Source organism: Cheilinus undulatus, linkage group 12, assembly GCF_018320785.1.
Source record: "Cheilinus undulatus linkage group 12, ASM1832078v1, whole genome shotgun sequence".
Taxonomy (NCBI): Eukaryota; Metazoa; Chordata; class Actinopteri; order Labriformes; family Labridae; genus Cheilinus; species Cheilinus undulatus.
In genome coordinates this window covers 44299530-44326243 of record NC_054876.1, presented here as the reverse complement: position 1 = coordinate 44326243, position 26714 = coordinate 44299530, and the positions used below count along the sequence as shown (strand labels likewise).

Sequence of the window (26714 nt, the reverse complement as noted above, 5' to 3'; positions counted from 1 at the left end):
GACTGTAGACATGTAAGTACTGCCTTTTGTCATTTTTGAAAAGAAAACAACTCACTGCTGGTCTTCTTTTAATGAAGAAATGTCGTCAAGTTCTGATAAAACTTACGCTTTAGCGGCATCCACGCTAAGCTCTTCCTCCATAATTTCACCGGCCTCTTGCTGCTGCTGGTTTACGCCTTTCCTGAAAGTACTGCCCCTCATCGCTGATTGGTCCTGTCACTTTCTAACCGGGGTCTTAACAGGATGGATTCGCCAGTTAAAACAAGGAAACGGGCTTATCATCTGCTTTGCAAGGTTATAAAACAGCCGCAAATTACCACAAAAGAGCCACAAACTGAGTATAACTGCTCTAGAGATAAATGTCCATTAAAAAATGTAGGTTTAGGCAAAGACTGTATTTATGACACTATTGCTATTTAACAAACTTGTAGGAAAAGTCAAAGACTGACAGTCTTTAAAACTGGAAACACATCAAGTAAGATAGAATTAAAGAACAGCCTTGGGTAAATTTTACCCATCGGCAGTTCTAGTGTTAAAGTATCTTTAATGTTAAAGAGAAATGTGTGTGTGGGCTTTAATGGTTTCTGTGGACACACTGGAAATGAATGGTGATATAATCTTGTATTTCACATGCACCAGTGTGTAAGTATCCTCTGTGTTACATTAACTCTCCTCACCTCTCTTTTCTCCGCCTCTCTCTCTCTCTCCCAGTCTTCTTCTACGTCTCTCTCCCTCAGCTGTGAGGGGTGGAGGCTGGCGGACGGACGGAGCCTTTTTTTCCAGCAGAGGGATGGAGGAGGAAAGAGGGAATTAGTGTGGCTCTCCTTCAGTCGGTGTTTCTCTCCGCTCACAGCGCCGGGGATCCTCTCAGCCTCCTCGGATGATTTTCACGGGAGCCACTCGGCTGAAAAATGACCCGGGGAGTGACCGTTGATCTGCTGCACGAGGTACGCACCTTTCCCCCTCTCGCGCTCTTCCCGGTAGCGATGATAGCTTGTTAAATGTAATCATGTGTTATATGGGGGGACGGTGGGGGTGGATAGTTACATAAGAGAGTAAGGCGAATCACACATTAATTAGGGGGAATTATCACCATGGAAGACACTCATGGAGGAGAGAATATTAATTTTTCAGCCTCCTGGTTTCCCTCCTGTGAGAAATGGAGGAAAATGAGCCTGTTAGAAGAACAAACTAGCAGGTGTTGGAGAAAATGTTTCGGGCTGTAAGAGCCTGTAGGCCCGCGGCCTCAACACCACCATCATCATCACCACAGGAGCTCTTAACTCCTCAGAGCAGCCAGGGAAAAGCGAGCCACAGAGGTGTAAAGACAGGAAACACAACACACACTGAGATTTGAAGGCTTTTATTATTATTATGATCGGGATCAACCTCCCGTCTCCATGGCAACGGGAAATCTCCAGCACGTTAGTTTGCTCCTCTTCCTGCGGATGCACCTGATCCCAGCTAGAAGAGGGAGAAACATAAAACCCAGAGACTACCAGGTAATCAAATCCAGTTACGATGCTCAGCAGAGTTAAATAAAAAGCACAAATGCTTTGCTAACAGCTGACAAAGACACTGAGACTGTGGAGACAGCTATCCTTCAACCAGATTCAGATTTATCCTGCAAGAAGAGAAACTTACCTTAACCTTCAGACAGTTAGTTTTTCACAGTATTAAAATTTTAAGCTTAGAAAGGATATTAATGAAGATAAGACGAGTCTTAGGCTTCTGATATCTGGTACTTCTTGCTTTTTTTTAAATGCAGCTAACTCCATCACAGCGTCTAAATTGTTCAGAAACATTGTTTTTAAATTTTTGATGGATTCATTCCACACAAGACAATGAAACAGAAGTCCAAAGCAACCAGTGTTGTGTATTTTCCTTTTTTTAATTGCTAAAAAATGTCAGCATAATTCAGTAAACGGTCTAAATTGCACAAAAATGTTGGCAACAGTAGTGTGTGAGTTTTTTGCTGTTCTGAAACAGTAATTTCACAAAGGAAACTAAACAAAAATCATTGTCAGTCAATATGTCATTATTTATTTTCAATCATTACAAAAATGCAGTTAACTGTTAACTCCAGTTAACTGTAGGGCTGGGCAATTAATCGAAAATTGGATTAAATTGCAATAAGGCATGCTGCAATTTTCAATTCGCAGAAGGTGCAATATTTCTTTAACCTAAAAGTTGTCTCAAAATACCAGTTTGCAACTTTTTATTTGCAGCAGAGATGTTATGCATCATATCTCATGCAATCATCCACAGGCTATTTTTTAGAGTATGCTACTAAAATCTTACTTTTTAAAAATGTTTTTCTTATTAAATATCAGGATGACATAAAAATTTTAACTCTCTTTAATAAATCAATTCCTACAAATTGCAACACGAGTCAAAATCATCATAATTAGATATTTTTTAAAATTGTTCAGCTCTAGTTTTATCTAATATTGTGTTGGTTGGAATGATATATCACACAAGGAACTTAAGAAATAATCTAGTATCAAATCACAATTGCAATACTGGTGGGTGAAAAATCGTTATTAGATTATTTTCCAAAATCATTCAGCCCTAGTTAATCCTCTAAATTGCACAAAAACATTGTAAACTAAGGTGTTTCACTTTTCTTGCAATTTTGATGAATTCATTCCACAAAGGGTAACTACACTGTAATCCTAGGTAACCACTACTGGGTAATATCTGACTTTCAATCAGAAAAAAATCTGACAACTCCTGTTTAAATTGCACAAAGGCATTGGCAATGACAGTGTGACAATTTTTTCTTGCCAATTTATTCTACACAGAGGAACTTAACTATTGTCTTATGCAACCAGTATTTGGTAAAAATCTTATTTTTGTTTGGAAAAAATCAAGCGTAGTGCTAACCTTGCAAAGCAGATGGATACGCCCGTTTCCTTGTTTCTCACTGGTGAATCCATCTTGCAAAGCTCCCATCTGAACCGATTAGATTAGAAAGTGACAGGACCAATCAGCAACAAGGGGCAGGAGCAGCAAGAGCTGGTGCAGTTATGGCGGAAGAGATTAGCGTGGATGCTGCTAAAGCGCCAGTTTTATGACAACTTGACAACATTTCTTCTCAAAAGAACAAAGAACAGCAGTGAGTTGTTTCCTTTTCAAAAACAACAAAAGTTGAGTACTTACATGTCTATAGTCGCCATGTTTCACGTTATTCCTCAGTAGCTGCTCAATAGCGGCTACATCACGTGTTTTGTTGCTCTGATTGGCCTGTAGAGATGGGACAGACAGAACGTTCATCCAATCACACTACGAGTTTTTTTCAACGCCTCTGCCTTTTCTCAAACGTTTCCTATTGAAGCTTTCCAAGATGGATGTGTGAAACACATCCATCTGGCATGTCAGGTTAGCGTAGTGCAGCATGCTGTCTAAATTGCACAAAAACATTGGCAACAAAGGTTGCCATAGTTTTCATGCAGTTTTGATTGATTCATTCTACAGAAGGCAACTAAACAGACATGATAGGCAAGCATTAATGGGGAGGTTTTTTTTTTTATTACCAATCATCAAAAAATTCAGGCATACTCCAGAATTTTGTTTTAATTGCACACAAAAAATTGACAACCGTGATCCAGATGTACTTGCAATTTATGTTGGATTAATTCCATACCGGGCAAATTAAAAGAAATCTTAGGCAACTAACACTGAATAATTCTTATTCTTAATCAGCCAAATTGGCAAGAATTTTATAGACACTGTCTAAAATTGAGAAGAAATTGGCAACAAAGTTGTGCCACAGTTTTCTTGCAATTTTTGCTGTTTTATTCCACACAGGGAACCTAAATAGAAGCCCTAGGTAAACAATATTGAAGTAATTTCCTAGTTTTATCACAAAAAGGCATGCATACTCCAGAAAACTGTCTAAGTTGCACAAAACAATGGCAACAACAGTGTTTCAAAGTCTTCTTGCAATTTTGGTGGATTCCTTGTGGTCAGGGCAACTAAACAGAAATCAAAGGCATTTGATAATGTACGATTCCCCATTCTTAATTACCAAAATGCATGCATACTCATTACACTGTCTAAGTAGCATTAAACATTGGTAACCAGGGTGTAGTGTAACCTTGCAAAGCAGATGGATACGCCCATCTACGTGTTTCTCACTGGCGGATCCATCTTGCAAAGCTCCCGTCTGAACAGTTTGGGCCTTGTTAGAAAGTGACAGGATCAATCAGCATCGAGGGGCAGTGCTTTTGGGCCCAGCAGAGCCGTATCGTATGCAAACAGCAAGAAGAGGCCGGTGGAATTATGGCGGAAGAGATTAGCGTGGATGCTGCTAATGCGCCAGTTTTATCAGAACTTGATGACATTTCTTCGTTAAAAGAAGAACAAAGAACAGCAGTGAGATGTTTTCTTTTCAAAAACGGCAAAAGTCATGTACTGACATGTGTACAGTCGCCGTGGTTTGTGTTATGCAGTTATATATGGAGTTTATTCCTCGGAAGCAGCGCACCTCAGTTTGGGGCTACAACCTCACGTGTTTTGTTGCTCTGATTGGCCCGTAAAGATGTGACAGACAGAAAGTTTGTTTTATCACCCTCCAAGTTTGTTTTCAAAGCCTCTGCCCTTTCCCAAACGCTGTCTATGGAAGGTTTTTCAGATAGATGTGTGAAACACATCCATCTGGGGTGTCAGGGTAGGTGTAGTGCAGTTTGCTTACAATATTTGATAGATTCACTCCACACAGGGCAACTAAACAGAGCTCCAAGTCTACCAATATAAGGTCATTTCTTATTTTTAATCACCCAAAAAATCAGACAAACCTCTGCTTGGAATGCACAAAACACTGGCAACAACATTGTGTCATATTTTCATATTTTCAGTCATATTTTTCCTCCCATTTTAATGGATTCATACTGCACAGGTGAAGTGATCAGGAGTCACAGGCAACCAGTGTTATGTAATTTCTTATTTTGGATGCAGGTATACTCAAGTACATTGTCTAAATTGTACAAAAGCATTGGCATCATCATTTATGGCAGTTTTCTTGCAGTTTTGATGGATTATCTCCACACAGGGCAATAAAACAGAAATCCTACTGATATCAGGGAAAAAAAATCACAGGAGAACTCCATGAACTGTCTCAGCTGCACAAAGACATTGGAGACAACAGTATGCTGCAGTTTGCTTGCAATTTTTGATGGATTCTTTCCACACAGGGTAGCAAAAGAAGTCCTTGGCAATCATTATTGAGTAGTTTTAGTAGCTGGCATTACACCGTCTAAATTGCACAACAACATTGCCAATGCTTTTTTTTTTTGCTAACAGAAAGTGTTCTGGCACCATTAGGATATATTCATTCATCTCCTATGCACCAGTCTTTCAGATTCATCAGTCAGAGCTTGTTTCATAATTGAACGTGTGCTGTCTAAACAAAAGTATTTCAAATTTTGATGACCTTAAAAGCCTCTTAAATGCAGAAGCTGTGCTTCTACATTAAGATGTAAAAACTGTGTTGTTGTTTATTCTGTCTCCCTTTAAAGTAAAATCATGCTCCTATTATCAGAGATAGATGCTTAAATCCTACTAAAACATTCAGTTTTTAACGCAGTGAGGTGTTTTTGTAGATTCATCAGCAGAAATAGAATACAAGACTTTAAAAAATGTGTTTAATGATTATTGGGTGTCCGTCACCTTTGAATGAACTCAGTTTTTCCCTCAGGGGGGTTGCTGTTGTCGTCCAAGCCCTCAGGAAGCGCACAATGCTTTGAAGCCAATTTAACATAGTGGCCAAACCTTGCAGTGACGACTCCCAGATCTTTTTCTTGATGCACATTAATATTGTGACAGAAACAACAGTTAATCAGCCAACTGCTGTTATTGAGGTGCATCACCTGATGAGTAGACTTAAAATGGTCCAGATTTAAACCATTAGGTCCAAAAACCAACTAAAAATAAATGTGGAAGGCATCCAATGTTGTGCCCTCTTAAACAGCTTGTGTCTTTAATAACTAATAGACCTTATAATCCCAAATTGATCCTGATATTCTTTAAACTCAAATAAAAACTAGTGATCTTTATGAAGCAGCATTTCTAATAAAATCAGCAACAATATCTTTATTCTTGGTTAATTTTTCTACAGTTGAATTATTTTAATGTATTCAGGCTTTGTACTCAGCTCACTGGCTGTCCTCCGCTGCAATCATTTAATCTTAAATAATACATGATTCCCACTGAAAGCATGTTCTTATCCAATGTATTCTTTAATATTTCATAGTAGTTTAGGTGCCAGGGTCTGTTGTTACGTCTCCTCTTCTTGAAGAACCAGTCCCATGTTTAGTTTGTGGTATTTAACGGATAAATCTGCATCCTGCTCAGTCATTTTCCTAAACTGTACTCACTCCCTGCATGATGACTCCTGGTATAGTAACACAGTCTGTGGGCTGCTGTAGCACCCACCTGAACTCTACCTGTGTCGGTTTGGCAACAAGGCTCGAGAGCGTATCCCCCTCACTTTTCTGATTCCTATTTCAGTCCTTTTTAAGTTTCAGGTCGATTTTTTTCACAGACATCTCCCTGAGCACGGTGCTTTAACTCTCCATCCACAGAAGACCAGGTATGATTTCATAAAAGTGTTGTTAAACTCATCTGAGTGCTGTTATGTAGAAGCCGTAACAGTGAGGTTTGTGGATTCTTTTTGCCCAGAATTTTGTCTAAAAGGCATTCTCCAGTTATGATGAAGGTTGTTGGGGTTGTATGCTCCATGCCGTTCACCCAGAGAGCTCTTTCTCTTTTACCCAGGAGATGCCAATTTGTCTTCTGTTTCACACCAAAGGTCAACACTGAAATTTTGGCCTTTTGAACTCATTCTGAAATAGTAACCAAGGCTAAACCTTTGAAGAATTGACACTGTAGTGATGTCATTCACTAACAAACCGCTCAAAGTGCTGGCTCCTTTACGTGAACGATGCAAGTTGACTCTCATACATGTTTACTTTGTATCCCCACTTTTGAACACAAATATTCCGCCTTTTCACATGTGCACAACGATCCTGAATTTTTTCAGAAATTTAGGCGATCGGCTTCAGGTGAAAAAATGTTTTGCAAGCCATCAGAAAGGGAGTTATGTCGTTAGATCCTGCATGACCAGTGTGGTCTTTGTAGATGTGCTGAGGCTGCTTCAGGAAAGTACCTCGTTGGGTTGCTTTGTTGCATACTGAGAAAAGTAAAGATTAAAACCCAAAACACACCAGCACCAGCCGACATGCATCAAAACGATTTCTCACATTGTTTTCTATGAGCAAACCCACACCAGTGGCGGTAAGACGCCCTTGGCACTGCTCTATTCCCAGCGCCGCCGAGAGTGTTTCCCTAAGAGAACAGCTGTTTGGCTGCTATAGGGCCAGCTCAGTTTGAGGCGGTTTAGGAGCACAGAAAATACACTTAGTACCATATTTTGTTCCAGGTGTAGAACAGACAGGAGGCCTCAGCTGCTGGTGAAACACCACTGCTCCTTTTTTTTTATAATTTTTTCACTTACTTGGTGAGGCAGGGAGGCGATCCCAGAGCATGCTTTCAGCTCTGGTATCAAGCACCTGGCCATGCAGTGGCTGGTGGGGATTTAACCGTTGGTGTGTGTTAAGGATGGCAATTGAAGCACTCTGGTGTTTTGGGTGTTAGAGTACTTTCTGGTTTTCAAAAATGAATTCTACATTTTAGTTGCAATGCCAAACTGCATGCAACAGCAGAGTTAAGGACCCATAGTTAGTAACTGTGCAGACCAATGACAGAATAACCTACATCATAACCGCTAACTGCTCTTAAATATGCTCAAAATTTTAAAACAAACAGGACAGAGGCATACAGAATTAATACACAGGTGACGTATAAATACATGAAAGCCGACTTGATTTTCACATAAGGTGTATTGCAAACTTTTTGTAAAGCTTTTTGGTGTGTTTTGCACTGAGGAGAGTCCTCCATCAGTGGAGGGCTGCAGTGATGTTTGTCCCTCTGGAACTTTGTCCCATCTCCACTGGGGCTGAACGATTTGGGAAAATAATCTAATAGCGATTTTTTTTTTTTACCCAATATTGAGATTACAATTTAATACGTGATTATTTCTTAAGTTTCTTTTCTCATGTATTTTCTAAAACAAATAAATAAATAATTAATCCTAAACTATAACCAGCACAGTATTAGATTAAATAAGGGCTGGACAATTTTGAAAAAAATATCTAATTGTGATGATTTTTACTCATTTTTCAAATTGGATGTGAGCTGTTGTGTTAAAAGGTATGTGAGTTTTGTGTAATTCTCATATTTAACAAGAAAAACATACAAAAATAAAGAAGATATGATTTTTTTTTGTACACTAGTTCTAAAAATATGCTACTGGAATGATTGTATGATATGTAATGCATAACGTCTCTGCTACAAAAAAAAGTTTAAGCTGTTTTTTTTTTTTTTGACACAAATTTCAGGTAAAACAAATATTGTATCCTCTGTGATTTGAAAATTGCAGCATGCCATATTGTGATTTAATCTAATCTGCGATTAATTGCCCATCCCTAATCTCCACATAGGATCCCTGGAGCTTAGAGTAAGACCCTGAGTAACTGTTCCGTTTGGGAGCTTGGAGGTCAGAATGCACAGCTGATGGCTGATGTGATACAGCAACAGAACGGCAGCTTCCAGTTACATCCAGAATTTCCACGCCAACCCTTGGAATCCCAAGCCAGTTTTTGCCATTTTTGGTTCGTCTGTATTTTTTCTGCAAAAATCCACGTAGAATCGGAACCCTTTTAAGAAACGTCAAGTTATAAACATTTATTTTTTCAGGACAGCATGGGCTTTCAGAATATCTGTGCTCCAAGGATGTCAGATAACTTGTAAAAGGTTTTGTGACCAAAAAGACCTAGTAAAAGAACAAAAGGAAAATTGAATCTCAGAACTTTGTACAATTCACTGTCAGATCAACAATAAACAGCCTTTTTGCTCATGCATTTCGTTCCTACAGGCCTTGTCCATGAGGAGAAAAAACAGCTTTCTAAGAAAAACACAACAGAAGCTATCACTGCCATTTACCTCATAAAACCAATTCACATTCTGCACACATGTGCTATTCCAGTGCTTTTCGAACTGCTGAATAACTGTTTTGTTTCTTGTTGATCTTTAGCTGGCCCTGATTAGTCGCTAACGCAAACAAAAGAGTAGAAGAAGAAATTGGAGCATCAATATCAGAAGTGGTCATCTTTTACTTCCGGTGTCAGGATGGAGGACTGATGGCAACACTAAGTTTTTCCTCAAAATAACTTCATAAATTATCACATTACCTTGGATTAAGCTGTGATTTGTAGCATCAAAGTGCTGAATAAACGCCGTGCTTTGTGCTTGTATTAAAAATGTTCTGGAAGGGATATAAACACCACGAGCTGTCTGTAGATTGACATAAAGGAAAGCTTCAGATCCCAATTTACTCTACAGAGATGCGTCTTATGGTTACTAAGATATTGCAAACAATGCATGCATGAAAGCTTGGGATTGTGGCGATTTAAAATATCACGCTTTGTTGTGGTTAGCTGCCCTTGCAGGAAATAGACCTTTACAGCTACAAACACTAAGAATTTTTCTGGCTTTGGAAACTGTTGGAAATGTCACACAGTATCAAAAATGTCTGAAAAATTGCAACGAGGATCAGGGGCTCTTCAGGATGAGAGGACAAGGATAAAACTGCAAAAATTGAAGGAATGACTGGCCAGATTATTTGCAAACAGAGATGATAATATCAATAATCTGAGGCACTCTGATGTGATAAAAATCCTTTTTTTAGACAGGGATGTCTATGCTCCTCAACTCCAGTGAGTTTTTATCAAGACATAATAGATAAAATATCAGATGTTTGCACATTTGCATTCCTTTATTTTTGCAGTGTTTTGTTTTATCTTTATATCTATTATAATCATTCTACTCTGCATAACTTGCTTTTTATGTTTAGCTGCATCTTAGCTTCATTATGGAGACTCTCAGGTAAAATGTTCAACCTTTTTAACCCCTAACAATCCAAATAACAGTGACGAGGTACACTCTGCACTCTGCTGTCTCTGTGGCTTACTTCAATGTGATAAATGTGTTGACAACTAAACGAGCCAGTGTTCTTAGAGTATATCTGTTTTATCATATGTTAGTAGACAGCTTGTATGTTTAACTTTGGATGTGTTCACAGCCTGAATTAGCTTGGGTAACTGGTATGAATTCATCCTGTTTAGAGAGCAGTGTTCATGATTTTAATTTGATTTATTCCAGAAACAGTGATAAAATGAGCTTTCTTTTATGACCTGACCACAGAAGAAAGGGGGAATACTGTGGTATGATTTGAAAATTATTTGTCTGTGACTTTCAGGCCGCCTGTGCTCAGCTGCTCGGGTGCCTAAAAATAGCGCATGTCCCAGTGCGGCCTCAGCTCAATTTTGGCCACATCTGGATCTCTGCTACCTGTTCATAACAATCTCTCCTACGCAGAAATGATGAGGAGGAGAGGTGGATATTAAATTATTGAGGTGTCTGCAGCTCTTTTCGCACATCTTCATAGACTTTCGTTCAAGTCAAGGTTCATCCGACACAATGCATCTTGGCATCCTGTCTCAGGGCCAGGCACGAGTTTTTCATGGCACTTATATAACCATCAGTGAGACTAAACCACTCTGTTTGCAGTAACCTCTGGTAATTTAATTTAGTAACACTGGTTTGGCCATGATCTGACTCTGGTTCCCCTCAACACCTGCTTTAATAATCCAATTAGCCGCACGCTAACCCATCTGCTAATGATATAATCTAATCATCTGCTACTGCTCTACACTTTAGATGCTTTACATGATAGCCTTTTCACAGCATTACTCAGCAAGGGTGAGCTTTTTATTTTCAGCCTTCCTCTTAAAACAGCTGAAAAATGTGAGGGCGTTTGCTCTAAACTTCAGCTGATAACGATAGCATGCTAACTAGCTTACCTCTAAGAGTAGTAACCTAGAGTTATAGGCTTTGAGTTGAAGCTTCATGATAGATTTTGCAGCCATCTTCATGACATAAGGCTGGAAAATCTACTGTGTTGTGGCCATAAATGTCTAATTTATTTATACTTCTGGAATCTCCATTAGCAGTTAAAGGGAAGCTACCACCTACTCATCAGAGTTTAAGCTAACAATAGCATCTCTCCTGCTCTTTACTGGATGTTTCCATTCATTTGCACCTGCATGACTTGAAATGAGGAACCCCACCATAACCATCTATTAACCCTTCATTTATCATTTGAAAATATTTAACCCTCCGTGTGACAGACAGCTGTTGGGGGTATTGTAGCATTTCTGGCAGTTAGCAATAATAGACTTCTGGTTAAGAATCCCATTTCAGCGCATCATGGTTGTTTATAAATTGACTTGGAGCTTGCAAAATAAAAATGGGGATGCTGAGGAACAACTACAGAGAGAATTATCAGGATATGTGCAAAGATCGAAGGTAGGGATGCGGCCAGATAGCGGTATGGGCAGATATCAAAATTTTTGCCGATATTTACATCCGATATTTTGGCCGTGCATAACAGCATGTAATAACTGAAAATTTGGCCAGATATACTAATAAATTAGAGGAGTTTTAGGCTGAACAGACCTACGTAAGTTGAGATCTTTTTCTTTATTCATCCTCATTCTTTAAACTTTAAAGTGTTTTAAAGGAGTAAAGTTAAAGTTTCTTTTATCATCCTCAAACCTTATATTGTGTTCAAAGGACTGAATTTTTTGTTATGTAAAATATATTTAGATATCGGTATTTGCTAAAATCCAATATTGTGCATCCCTAATCTAAGGCTAAATTATTGTTAGACAACTGCAATGGTTTCTGGGATTGCACAACAGCTGACTGTGTTTGGTCCTGAACCTGCTAAAACTAACCTGACACGCCAGATGGATTTGTTTCACAGATCCATCTGGAAAATCACTCATAGTCAGCTTTTGGGAAAGGGCAGAGGCTTTGAGAAAAATCTCAGAGAGTGATTGGATGAACGCTCTGTCTGTCACATCTTTAGGGGCCAATCAGAGCAACAAAACACGTTACGTAGCTCCAAACCGAGGTGCGCCACTGCCGAGGAGTGAACTCCATAGAGAACTGCATAATGCAAACCATGGCGACTGTAGACATGTCAGTACACGACTTTTGTCGTTTTGGAAAGATAACAACTCACTGCTGTTCTTGAAGTCAATGCTTTTTCAATACTAAAACTTGGTCTTTAGCCTTTGCAAAAAAAAAAAAAATCTGTTACACATAAGCTATAGGTTAAGGGCTTGTTATGGGCTGCTTTCCAGTGTTAATTTCGTCGACTAAAACTATGACTAAAATTGTTCATCGACAGCCTTTGTTCCATGAGAAAAACTAGACTAAGACTAGCCAAAAAAGGTCTTTGTTGACTCAACCTGACTAAAACTAAGTTTAGTTTTCATCAAGATGACTAACACTAGACTAAAATGTAATTTAGTTTTCGTTGGACATTCAAAATCTGCCGTATCTTTCAAAATACATGCATCTGTAGCTATTCTACCTCTCAGCTGTAGAAAGCAGGGACCCCAGGTTTAGCAGGGTACAGAGACCACACTACCATGGTCTGGTACCAGAGTCAGGCAAGAGAATAAATGCTTGGACTAGAAGTTAAGACTAAAATGTGAGGACGTTTTATGGACTAAATTTAGACTAAAACTATAAAAGGTAGAAATGACTAAAATGTGACTTAAACTAAAAGACATTTTATTTAAAGACTGAGACTAAAATTAACTAGAAAAGCACTTGGAGAGCGCAGACCTCTGCCATTAGCCCTATCTCCCAATAGTGAAGAATCCTTAAAAAAAATCCTGGATCCATCCCCATGTGCCCTTCACCACGGCATTTGCCGATTACTCCCTCCCCGGTGGGGTGGAAACATGGTGAGACAAAGCCTTGGCTTTATTACAGGTAGACTGTCATGGTGGAAGTATTGCCTGCCGGTGCCAACAGATGCACTGACAGTCTCACCCATGGTCCCACCGGATGACTGGAAGTCATGGCAGAGGGTGAATATTCCTCTATTCCTCCCAGCATTGTGAGTATTCTTGCTACAATTCACTGTCTTTCTCTCTGTTATGCTCCAACTCGTCTCCTCGACCGGGCGTGCATCGTTCAAACTCTATAAACTCCAAAACTTTGAGTGGAAACACACCCACAAATACTGCTGGGATTGAAGTTACTCATGTCCGCCATCTCCTGATGTAAAGTGGTAACAGCGCAGACCTCCGCCATTAGCCCTATCTCTCAATAGTACAGAATCCTTTGAAAAATTCCTGGATCCAGACAGTGATGCGGATCACTCCCAAAATCTAATCAGTTCTTCCTAATGCCATTTCTGACATTTCCTGAAAATTTCATCAAAATCTGTCCATAACTTTTTTGAGTTGTGTTGCCAACAAATTAACAAACTAACAAACAAACCCTGCCAATCACATAACTTCCTTGGCGGAGGTAACAATAGCTCCTCCTTGATTTGTTGATCTTTTTAATGAAGTTTACCTGGACCACAGGCCAGCAACTTTTGAGCAATTACACAACTGAGCGATACTGTGGAGATGCTAAAAACCTCAGCATCTCTCACTAACTGTCAAAAACGATCCTATAAAATCCTAAATAGTGATCAGACTGAAATAAAGTAATTCCAAAGTGAGCCATAAATCCTAAACAATCACTAAAGATGCTAAAATATTCACTAGAAGGTAGAAAAACTGTAGAACCAGCAGGTACCTCTATACGGTCACATATGAATATAAAGATATAATAATATCTTTATATTTACATATGAATATAAAGATATTATTATAGCTTTAAAAAGGATGTAAAGTAACTAATTACTTTTACTGAAATTGCTGTAATTGAGTAGCTTTTTGTGTACTTGTACTTTTTGAGTAGTTTTAAAAATCACTACTTTTACTTTTACTTTTGGAAATTTTCAGTAAAGTATTGTACTTAAAGGGGACATATTCTACAAGTTGATATTGGTCTCAGAGGTCTCTAAAACATGCCTGTGAAATCTGCTGCTGAAAAACCCAATTCAGTGGTGTATTTTTGCATGTCCTAAACCCCCTCTGTTTGAACCCTGCTCAGAATGAGCTGTTTCTGTGTCTGTGGCTTTAAATGTTAATGAGCTGTCTGACTCCGCCCCTCTCAGGACATGGAAGTGGCCTAATGGATGTGGAGGGCAGAACTTTCTTCCAAGTGGGGAGGGCCAACTGAACCGGGGGGCGGGGCTAACTTAACCACGTGACATCATGAGGGGAAAATCTTAGAACGGCATGATTCAGCACGCATTTTCAGAAAGGTGGGGAAAGAGGGGGCTGGGGGGTGAGATTTTTCTGGTACTTGAGGGGAGTGTGGACAGGCAAGGGGCACATATTTTTGTTAGAAATGCCAGAAAAAGTGATTTTTTTGCATAATATGTCAAGTACTGAGTAACATAAAAAACACAAAAAGCCACAACAATTAGAGGTCCAAGCTTTCTGCCAATGAAACAAAAATGACCAAGTGTTTGGCTTTTACAGCACATGATGGTCAGTACATTCATATAGCTTTTTTCCAAAACAACTGTTGCATTTTACTTTAGGTTATGAGTGAGCTTATAATAAATAACCTGGCTGGAGGTCCATATTTTCTTGCTGTTACTGAACATTAAAGACCGGTCATATTTCACTGTGACAGCCCTTTAGGTATAAAATGTTCTTTGAGTAGGCTTACATTTTAAATGACTTACTTTTTGCTTTTACTTGGGTAGATTTATAGACCAGTACTTTTACTTCTACTCACATAGATTTTAACCAGAGTAACTGCACTTTTACTTGAGCACAATAGTCTGGTACTTTTTCCACCCCTGTGCTTTAATATTTTAATCTATAAATTCTATAACTCAGGTATAACTAAAGTGTCTCTTGTTTTTGGGTCATTGGCTTTTATTTTGTCCCTATTGTCAGTGTAATCATATCAAACAGGCTCCAAACAAGCCTGTAGGTAATTATGCTCCTATTCACAAATATTCATCATTGAGAGGGGGAAAAAATCCCAGCTGTTACATGAATGACATCTTTATACACAAAGCAGACAGGGGTACATTGTTCCTCCTCAGGCCCTCTGAAACAAGATGAAACAGACAAATGTTATCCAACGCCGTCCGGCCTCATCCTCATACATTCCTGCTATATTGTGAGCACTTGCTAGACTGAGCTGTGCGTTGCCATGGAAACCAGCGCTGCTCAAGCTCATAATATTCCCCCGGTGAATGGAGAGCAGAACGGCTTCAACACACAGACATTTGTTCCAGCTGTAAAAAAAGAGAAAAAAACATTACTGATGGGGGCTTAGGAAATGTGCATAGTAAAGGAAAATCTGACTGTAAACGAGAAGGCGCACGAATCAGAGGGGATCACGTCACAACTCCGCTGTATTTCGCCACAGTCAGGTTTATTTTTTTCCTCTGTGGAGGTCATGGAGGAAAGAGAAATGAACAAAGCAGCCTAGTTCAGACACGTTGTTTTATATCTGATTGTGACTGCAGAGTAAACTTCAACGCTGTGATCTGACTCAATGTTGCAGAGTTACTCATGAAGCCTTTTGGGGAAAATTCAAAACACTATTGAGTATCCAGCAGGTGGTCTAAGGAAGATTTAAGTCTCCTTTGTGCTGTATATACGAAGTGAAGTGAAACTCAACCACTGTGTAGCATTTTAATGAGTGATAAATTGTAAGACTTTATTCATAAATTTAATGCAACATTAAAACCACCACAACAGAGAGAAAACAAACCAAAATGTCAACTGCATATCTGTGTAGTCCAGCAGAAAGCTGCATGTAGAAGCCCTTTAGTTTTTGGTATTTTTTTTCCACCTTAGGGGAGGTTTCTAGCTGTGTGAAATGACCCATAAGAAACAAGTTTGCAGCCATGTGGACAGCTGGTAAAATTCTCTAAATGCTATGGAAAGGTGCTTCTGTGCTTCATTTCTTGTCTGTTTAAACACAGTGTACACTGCACCATCCTGCAAAACAAACCCATGTGCAGTACTAACCTCTTTATATAACTGTATGGTTTGGTATATTCATCAATGGTGCAAGGACCCTACTGAAATTCAAAGGATTAATCTGACCCTATTTTCTCAATTTTCAGTGCTTAAACATGTTCAGAAACTCGCCACACTTGGCAGGCGCATCAGGCCTGGTGGAAAATTTAATATTTCATTGTTTCCAGATGTAAGTGTAGAAAATTGGCTGGATAACGCCCCAAAACCCTTTAAAAAGTGAAGCTGTAAATATCCATTTTGACATGATGCTTTGACATAACAATTCAAACTGTTTTAACTCAGCTTTCTCTACTACACTTAATGTGCCAGAGCATAGTCCCATTCTTTATACAACTAAATTAAAAAATTTGAATCAGTCACAGCACAGCCTGCTGAGAAATTCTGAGAATAATTGAATGTTTGGTAATTTTGAGCAAGTCTGAAGTTGTTAAAAAGATTTATGAAAAAAAGTAGAAAAAATATTGATGTATGGGGATTTAATGGCAGGTTTTTTTTTAACATATACATTTTTGCCTCGAAGGTATCCAGAGGGTGCTTTAATGTTAAAGCTGGCACTACATAAAAAATACAAGTGCAATGAAATCAATTTTGTTGCTAAGCTTTGACCCATCCAAGACTCTTATCAGCACCAAAGCCCCTTCTTTCCACTATTAATTTTATGGAAAATAATTCACTTTTTGTGTTTTTGTAGTAAAAAATGAAATATTTCAAATAATTAAACTGGCATTTAAAGGGTTAAAATCTTGAACATTTTTGAATGTTTGGTAGTTTTGAGCAGGTCTGATGTTGTTTAAGAGATGTATGAAAAAAAGCAGAAAAAATATTGATGTATAGTGATTTAATAGCAGTTTTTTGTACATATACATTTTTGCCTTAAAGGTGTCCAGAGGGTATAAAATTGATTGAGAGAGTATGAATGACATTTAAGAGTAAAACATGTTGGATTTCAAAAATTTAACTAGAAATAAAAGTTCCTGTAAAAATTCATGCCACAAGCTGTAAATCTGACAAAATGATCACAAATTCAAAAAAAAAGTTGAGAAAAATGGCCAAAAATGCCCAAGGAGGGCATAAGGGTTAATAAAAATCAGAAATTCGGGTCCCTACTTCACATTACAGTAGGTGGTGGGTCCTATGGCTGGGCCAGATGAGAAACACTGTCTTAGAGGGTGCCGTAGATGAAACGTTTTGTCTACAAAGAAGGGAACGTAGAGGGCATTATATCCCATTTTGTCAAATCAGAGGGCACTCTAGAGGGCACTTGATCGTGCTTATCTACCACATGGGCTTCAAAGAGGGCTTCAAAGAGGGAATTTTTAACTTAGGAGAGCCACTTGACAAGCCCACTCTGGTTTCTTTGGCTTCTCCTGCAAATTTACTCATTATCTGACTTCAAAATGTATCGTATTTCTTGTATTATTGTGTATTGTTTTTCATTTTCTTTGTTCAATATGTGCAATAAAATTAAAAACTTACACTGCATTTTTCAAACCAGAAGGCACTGAGGTGGTTGATTTCCCATGTCATTTCCTGCTAAAGGAACAACTTGATGTGAGAAAGCCATGATATGAAGGCAACATTTGAGCTGCAAGTACAACACAAAAACACTGTAGGGCAGGATAAAGCGCAGATCTGTTGGATAAAAATAACACTTCATTCTTTCACTGCAGACTCGCGTCAATAATTCTGTTGTTGCATAATGACCTACTCCAGAAAAAGCACAGACAGTTTTGCGATCTCGTGTTTTCCATAGAGGTCATTGGAAGCATTTAGAAAAACACACATGGTCCAAATTTATTTTTTATTCGTCTGCAGCATAAGTGACCTCTGCCGTGTTATTCAACTATGAAAATGGCTCATTCTACCAGTCTGATGGAGGCCGTTCAGATGTGATTCAAAATGAGTTACTGTGTTTGTGACTGCATGAAAACTGAGCGGTCAACTCTAGCAGAGACTGTCAGCACACTGAGACAGTTAAATATAGAAATGGGCACAATTTAGGTCACAGTTAAAATTCTGCTTTGACACCATTTCTAATCCTCTATTTATCTTCAGTGGGTAATTATCTCATTCCTCAGATATGGTCACCTCACAGTATGATTTCCCCCGTGGGTGCTGAGGAGCTCCCAAACACCCACGATGCATCACAGCCTAACTTCAGTCTCTATACTGCGTGAGTTTCTGTGACCAAGTGTAGCTCGCTCTTGGCGGTGTGGGTGGTTACACGTTTTCTCGGCCTCACCGTAGCTGCAGTGTTTCGTGCTGAGACTGTTTTGTACTACTGGTGAGTCTAAATACTGATTGTGGCGATGCTGGAAACAATAGAAGAGTGGGAGGTCTATTGTTGCTGATATTATCTGCATGCACGTCTTGTTTGTGTAGATGGCTCTCAAGTATGATTGACTTTAATAAATCCTTTTTTCTTCTTTTAAGCCCTCTGTTTAGACAAAAATATAGTTTTTCTTTTAACATAGACCTCCAAAGTTGGTCAAAATGCACTCTGTATTATGAAAATCTTACAGCACAGGCTTAATATTGTAACATGTGAAGGATAGAGTGAGCTTTGCAAACATTTTGTTGTAAACCAGTCACATAGAAGAGCTTTTTGAGGGCAGACATCTCTGAGCTTTCCTCTGATTTGTTTGGTTTCGATGTTTACCAGCTGAAAAGAAGACTTATGCTATTCAGACATCTCGCTGTTTGCACAGGCCTCTGAAAAACTGACCTTATCATCTTGGGACTCTGATTCCATCACTGTAAGGTCCTGGATGTCAGTGTTGTCCCCAGCCATCAACAGTTTAGAGGTGACACATTTTACCCTTTTAAGACGAGTTTATATTGGTGTCAGAGGTCCCCAAAAAAGCCTGTGAAGTCTGCTGCTGAAAAAAAAACCCTCCAGTCTTGGATTTTTGCATGTCTAAAAGCCCCTCTGTTTCAGCTCTGCTCAGAACGAGCTGTTTCTGTGTCTGTGGCTTTAAATCTTACTGAGCTGTCTAACCCCACCCCTGGCCCTGCCCTTATCCGGAAATGTGGCTCTCCTGATCCTCCTCTCAGCTGATCAGGAGAGGAGGGCAGAATTCTCTTCCAAGCAGGGAGGGTCAACCAAACCTGGGGGCGGGGCTATCTCCCCAGATAACATCATGAGGGGAAAAACTGAGAACAGCTTGTTTCAGCTCACATTTTCTGAAAGGTGGAGAAAGAAGGGAATGGAGATTTTTCTGATTCTTGGGGGGATTGTGGACAGGCCAGGGGCACATATTTTTGTTACAAAAGCCTGAAAAACTGAATTTTTGTATACGTCCTCTTTAAAGAGTTTCAAGAAACTCTGATATGTCAAAAAGAGCAGTCATATTTAGCATGAATAAAAGAAAAAAAGTTCTTGTGGAGAACAGAAACTGGAGATGGACCCAGTGGAATTCCAGCGTTGCTGAATTTAAGCACTATGTAGCTGAGAGTAAAGACTAACGGCTGCTGCTTTGAGAGAGACAAAGCCACAGCCTGCTCCTCTTAATCACCCAGGACAAAAGACGAGCGTGATGTTGGTTTAAACACATCTTAAGTAGGCGAAGACATAAGTTCCTGCTGCACTTGGTTTAAGTGACACGTAGGCAAGCACTCCAGTAGTTATCCTTCCCTCTGACTCGATGGTGCAACATTTTGAGAAGAATTCATTTGCATGCATTTTTTCATGATTAAATTGAAACAACAGCATTACCAGTACACAACCGATTAAAAGGAATGATATGGGTATCCTGCTTCATAATGCTCTGATGGATAAAGACAAAAGGATCGTGGAGCAAACAGCAGCATGACTCAGATTTATTTACTCTGCTTTCCAAATCATATGACTTTGATCATCTTCAAGCATCAACACTCCTACAAGGTTTGGCAGCTTTGTGCAGCTTGCTCTTGTTTTGTGTCTGAATGTGGAGATAATCAATCAGCATCAGTTCCATTCCTATTCTGACCAGAGCTGGATCCAGTCGTGCCTGAGGCCAACCAGGGCCTCTCTGAAATACAATTGGCCACCTCAAAATCCTGAATCCCAATACATGAACGTACATTAAAAGGTTTTTGCTAATTTCAACATACTAAAAGTGAGATCTGTCAAAGTGGCTCAGGCATCCTTATGTTTTTCTGTGTTAATAAAGTTTTGAAACCTGGTGGTCTGCGGCGAAACCTAGCTAAACTCATCATGCATGTTAACCATATGCAAGACAGAAAGAAACATGCTATGCACTTTACTGCAATACAACAACCGTTAACTCCAGCTATTAATAAACAAGATAAAATATACAATATGGCTGCATTTGACTCAGAATTGGTCAGACAAATTGAACTGTTTGATACAAAGCTGTGACTGATAATACTTTGTTAAACTCTAAAAACAACTAGTGACTCAGCTAAAAATGGGAGTCAAAATGAAAGTTGACCTTGTCTTGTTGCTTTGCGTTCCGAAGTCTTTGACTTTTGGGGCAGTGTGAAGAATAAATTACACTATAAATTGAAGGGAATTAGAAATAAGCTTTTACAACCCTAAAACAGCTCAGTACTTTGACTCATCTGAGGCATCAGTCCACTAAGTTATCACCAGCGCTTTCACTGAATCAGTGCAGAAATGGGGTTGTCCCACTTTCACTGGCTTCCATTAGCCTCGCTAACTCTTCATTTGTTCTCTTCCAGGCTTGAATCCACCCAGAAACCTCATGGAGCAGGATGTGGAGAGCCCGGCCGTCATCAAACCGCCAAAGCTGCCGAAGCAGGCCCGTGAGGACCTGCCAAAGCAGCTGGCAGAAGTGGAACGGTCGAAGAGGATCCAGCGGTACGTCCAGAAAGACGGAAAGTGTAACGTCCATCACGGGAATGTTCGGGAGACGTACCGCTATCTGACGGACATTTTCACCACACTGGTAGATCTCAAATGGAGATTCAACCTCTTCATCTTTGTGCTGGTGTACACCGTGACCTGGCTTTTCTTTGGTTTCATGTGGTGGCTTATTGCTTACCTTCGAGGGGATCTGGACCATATAGCAGACAACCAGTGGACTCCATGTGTCAATAACCTCAACGGGTTTGTATCAGCCTTTCTGTTCTCCATCGAGACAGAAACCACCATCGGTTATGGATACAGAGTCATCACGGACAAATGCCCAGAGGGTATAGTTCTGCTTTTAGTGCAGTCAGTGCTGGGATCTATCGTCAATGCCTTTATGGTGGGTTGCATGTTTGTTAAGATCTCACAGCCTAAGAAGCGAGCTGAGACTCTAGTGTTTTCCACCAATGCAGTCATCTCCATGAGAGATGGACGACTGTGCCTGATGTTCCGAGTCGGAGACCTCCGAAACTCGCACATCGTCGAGGCTTCAATCAGGGCCAAGCTTATCAAGTCTAAGCAGACCAAGGAGGGGGAGTTCATCCCTCTGAACCAGACGGACATAAATGTGGGCTACAACACGGGAGACGATAGGCTTTTCCTCGTGTCGCCGCTCATCATCTGTCATGAAATAAATCAGAACAGCCCCTTCTGGGAGATCTCACAAGCCACCCTCGCCAAGGCAGATCTGGAGATCGTCGTGATTCTGGAGGGGATGGTGGAGGCCACAGGTAAGACTTGTTACTGTAATGCTGTATTATTTAACCAAACAGGTTTCCAGTGGATGCGAAGACATTGCGCAGTACCTTAAATCCTGCATGAACCTCTTTTTCATACATATCTAGTTGGAAAAACATGCACAGGAAGTTTACTGTGTCAACAAGTCATCCTATATTCAATAAAAGAAAATCAAAATGGAATAACAATATTTTTACTATTTTAAAAGACAGTATTGACGATCAGTAACCCCGGCTCAACTGTAATTTACACATACTCTGCAAATAATTCATACTAAAAGAACCTTTTAAAATTAGGAAGTGACCCCAGTCAGAAGACTTTAATAAAGAGTGAAAATTCTTCATCCCTGTGACTGCTGAGGGATTCATGCAGCGTTAAGATTAACAACATTAATCTCTAATGCAGCCTTTCTCAACCAGGTTTCTTTCGCACCTAGGGTTGCCTTCTGGCATTGACATGGGTGCCTCCAAAATGTCCAAAATGAAAATATTATAATTGAAAGAAGAAAAATAAATAATACACTTCTCATTGCAGGCTTCCCGAAGGTGCCTCCTACTGTGGGCCTCAGTACCCTTCTCCCCCCCAATACGCCCATGAGGACGTTATAAACAGGGCTGGGAGAGGAGAAGGGGTGAAACACACCTTTATCTCCTCTCCTAGTGTCCCTCATCAGCCACAACATCATTCAGTCTATGCTGCTTTTTCGATCTGATTATTAGCCACAATTTTAGTCATTCAGGGCTGATTTACCAGGAGCTACGTAACTGTGAAATAATAGTCTATGGTCATGTAGAAGACATTAATTATCCACTTCATTTTGGAAAAGTATGGTTTGTTCACTATCCTTAGCAACAGCACTACAATACCCACAATGCTGAAGTGTCCCATCATCATCTCTGATTGGTTGAACTCACCTTTACCTGTGAAACTTCCCTGCTCATCCACCACAAGTGAATTGAACTGATTTTACCAAAAGGCAGTTTAGACAGACATATGTCTTCTGCATAAGGTTGTATATTTTCCACTTCATTTCAGAAAAACATGGTTTATTCACTGTCTCAGGCAGCAGCACTACATTACCCAGAATTCTGAAGTGTTAAGGTGGTGTCTCTGATTGGTGGAGCTGTGAATTACAGCTGTGGGTTGCTACTGGTGAAGTTAATGGTGGTGGGAAAAGTTGGCAGTGACTGTTGGCACCACATTTGTCACTTTCCAGCAGATCAACTAGTGGAAAATTCCCCCAAAATGTAGTTAAAGTGGACATTTTCAGCCTGTAGAGGGCAGTTGCTTTGCATATATTTTTACACAAAATGCTGAATTTGAATCTTTTGTGCTCAAATGTCAAGATTTGGACCCTAACTGATTAACAGTCCAACTCAGTACCCACATACATAACCACGTATAGGAAAAGGATGTATTTAGAATTTTATTCTTTACTCCAGGATAGCCAAAGATCTGCATATTCGTGGTTATTCTTAGCTGAATTTAAATAATGTCAAAAGCACTCCTGAAGGCACCCTGTTAGAAAGGCTGGGATATTCTGTGTGTTATACACATAAATAATGAAATAGAGGCTTTTGCTCACATAGTTCTTCACCACCAGCCAACATTTATGTGATAATATGTTGGCTACAAAGGTGTTCTGCTGTGTGTAACTTAAACTGGTAATTTTCCTCTCTGTCATCCATGGTGGAATAAACCAGTTACATAATGCCTTCAGGTGTTTTGGAGCAGCTGCTAGAGGCTCACAGAGGACTTTCCTGCAGAAAGTTGAGCCAAAGAGGACACTATAAATAACAAAAAAAAAAGGGTAAACGGTGTTCAGAAGCTATCAAAGCTCACCGCCCCTTCAGATACAGGGAGCTGTGTTTCTGCTAGTGGTCACAGTCAGGTTTTATGTGGAGAGCTGCATTATGAAGCCTGTTTAGGTCAGACAGGAAAAATATGCTTTAGTGGTATTTAGAAAATATGATTCAACCCTAAAGTGGTTAGTCTTGAAAAGGCAGAAAGCGTGTATTTGCTGTCATTGCTTTAAAGCACTTTAAGGTCAGTGGACATTTTAGTTTTCAAAAAGAGCGATCTGAGGTGCAGGCAGAGTCGACAGAGACTGAGATACAGTGTGAGCTCAAAGGGATTGGTCAAAACCACATGGACTGAAAGTGCCTCCAAAGGGCCTTAAAGTTCTACAGATTATACAGTTTGAGGTTTCATTAGAATAATAAAATGTGCAACAGTGAATGGGTAAAACATGTAATAAAATTGGTAAAACAAATCCATGTTAACGAAACAGTTACTCTACAGTTGTATTCATGTTAACAAGAGGTTGGGTGGTTAGCAAACCAAGTTGCATTTAACATGAGCTTATTTTAGGTGCTCAACATGTACAGATGTGGATTCCTTCAGTTTGCTGGCCCAGGACACAACAATGATAGTCTTACAAAAATGATAAAGACTTGGTAGTATACCACTGTTAAAATACTATGCTGTTTATATGGCATTAAAATCTAAGAGGTGGTTTGGTATCAGCCTCTACTCAAGGTAAGTTAGAGCCTGGATTCTGATTATTTTAGCCAGTGCCATATGGTATGTCATATGGTATATATATATACAGTGCTTAACAAATGTATTAGACCACCTGTCATATTTGTCTCAGAGACCATCCAGCATCATGAAGTGCTTTAATGCGGACTCTTTCATTTCCAGCAAGCTCTCCATGTTTTGCCATTTTGAACAGGAATGAGGGATTTCAAACTGAATTCACCCAAATTCACTGGGCTTCTCTGAGAAGTCAGAAATGAATCAAGCATAACATTCAACCACTAAAACTAATTTCTCTGTTCAGAACTGCAAGTAAATAACTACAATTTGACATAATAATCAAGAAATAATAATGTGCTTTACTATTTTTTTCAGTTTTTTGTAAATCAGTAAATTTGAAAATTCATGGATAACAACAATAATTCTATTTTATCATTAAAAGTATCATTTGGGTTAAAGAGCTTCTACATATTGGTGTATTAACCATTGCAGAAACATAAAAAATGATTTGGTAATTACCAATGCTGTTGATTTAGGGCAGCTGTTTAAAATGTTAAAATATGACAATATTTAAAGTTATGAATCTAAAAGGTCAAAATATGAAACAAAAAGGCAAAATCATGGGTTTAAAAGGTAAAAACATGAGGAAAAAAAATCAAAATCATTAGTTTAAAATGTTCATGTGAGCTAAAATTCAAAATCATGAGTTTAAAAGATCAAAATATTAGTTAACACGTAAATTGTCTATTGAGTCTATTTAGTTAAAATATGGGGAAAAAAAGTCAAAGTTAAGAGTTTATAAGGTCAAAACCTGAGAAAAAAAATCAGAATTGTGATTTTTTTTTTCTATTTTAAAAAGTTAAAAAATATGAATTGAAAAGGTTGAAATATATTAATATATATGTATTAGTGGTGGGCTCCAAAGAAAAATGGTAGGGAAACACTGCCTTAGATATTTATAACCTATATCCTGGCTATAGATATAATCTGTTTGTTGAAATTAGTTTGTGGCGTTTCAGGCAGGACCAACCGACCTGCATGATCTGAAGTCTTTTTCTTTGTTCATCCTCATTTCTTGAAATTGAAAGTGTGTTTTCAGTTTTGAAACTGGTATTGCCAAAATGATTTTATATATCAGCATATTGGATATCAGCAAAAATCCAGGATTGTGCTTTGTATGTATCATATTGTTGTGGATATAATGCCGTGTGCACAAACAACCACAAAAGAGAGAGAGAGAAACAAGTTGCATTTATTTGGATCGTGCAGGGGAATCTGCTTTCATACGTACTGTTTCATTGTGTTTCCAGGGATGACGTGCCAGGCCAGGAGTTCGTACGTCAGCAACGAGATCAAATGGGGCTACCGCTTCACCCCAGTCCTGACCCTGGAGGACGGCTTCTACGAGGTCGACTACAACAGCTTCCACGACATCTATGAGACCAACACACCCACCTGCAGTGCCAAAGAGCTGGCTGATATGACCAACCGCGCACGCCTGCCACTCACCTGGTCTCTAGCCAGCAAGCTGAGCCAGCAGGGACTGCCAGAGTCTGAGCAGGAGAATCCGGAGACCAAGACCAACGAGGAAAAAGAAGTGAAGAGCCAGCAGACTGAGAGGAACGGGGACATTGCCAACATAGAGAGTGAGTCCAAAGTGTAGCGAGTAGGATAGAGATCCATATGAGATTATTACTGAGTACTGTAGGACTCTCCAAATAAGACACCAGAGCACAGGTGAGAGTTTTAGGTACTAATCGAGGACCAATGAGCACAGTAGACCAAGTATCCCTGCACCAAGAACAGCTTTTTCTCAGTGATCCACAGTTAGCCCAAACATTTAGACATGTTACCACCGCTGAACTGAACCCACTGCGGAAAGTGCATGTTTCATATATAATGTGATGTCCTCCTGATGAGATTCCTATTATTTTTTCTATTAAGATATTCCTAGGGGCATTTGCATAAGTATTTTTGTATATACTATAAAATGTTTTGAATTCTTTGTTTTGTTGCAGTGTGAATATTTGACAGATGTTTGATACTAATACCTTTAGGTTAGTTCTGTATATATATTCTATGCCTTACTCTATGTATAAAGCCTTCATTATTTGATATTTCAGAACTATATTAGCATGTATAAACATTATCTGCAGTTAATTTATCTTGTATTGTGTATATACTGTATGATGATAATGTAATAAGGAACACATACATCTCAATGGATGCAAACTCTAGTTTAAACCAATGACAAATACTTCCCCAAACGACACCTACATGTTTGTTGAAGGTAGAGCTACACGTCTACAGTACGGTTCAGACTCCAGAAGCCATGACTTGCTGTTAACAGCTGAGTGACTTCACACAACGGCCCTTTAAAACTGCATCTCGTCACTTTTGCACAGTGGAGGCCTCTGGTGGAGGAAGGAAGTTTAAGTCTCCAGGAATCCCTCACA

At 39.3% G+C, this 26714-nt stretch overlaps 1 protein-coding gene across 1 annotated transcript; it reads left to right on the top strand.

Annotated features, from left to right (window-relative positions):
• The first annotated feature begins 803 nt into the window (after positions 1-803).
• LOC121518301 (G protein-activated inward rectifier potassium channel 2-like) lies at positions 804-26714 on the top strand. The gene is made up of 3 exons (XM_041800532.1): positions 804-947; positions 20793-21713; positions 25569-26714. The coding sequence occupies exons 2-3, from the start codon at positions 20816-20818 to the stop codon at positions 25919-25921; spliced, it is 1251 nt and encodes a 416-aa protein (XP_041656466.1). The 5' UTR covers positions 804-947; positions 20793-20815; the 3' UTR covers positions 25922-26714.

Coding starts and splice junctions, on each gene's coding strand:
- LOC121518301 (XM_041800532.1), top strand. CDS start 20,816: ATGGAGCAGGATGTGGAGAGCCCGGCCGTCATCAAACCGCCAAAGCTG. Junction 21,714..25,568: donor GGGGATGGTGGAGGCCACAG/GTAAGACTTGTT, acceptor TTGTGTTTCCAG/GGATGACGTGCCAGGCCAGG.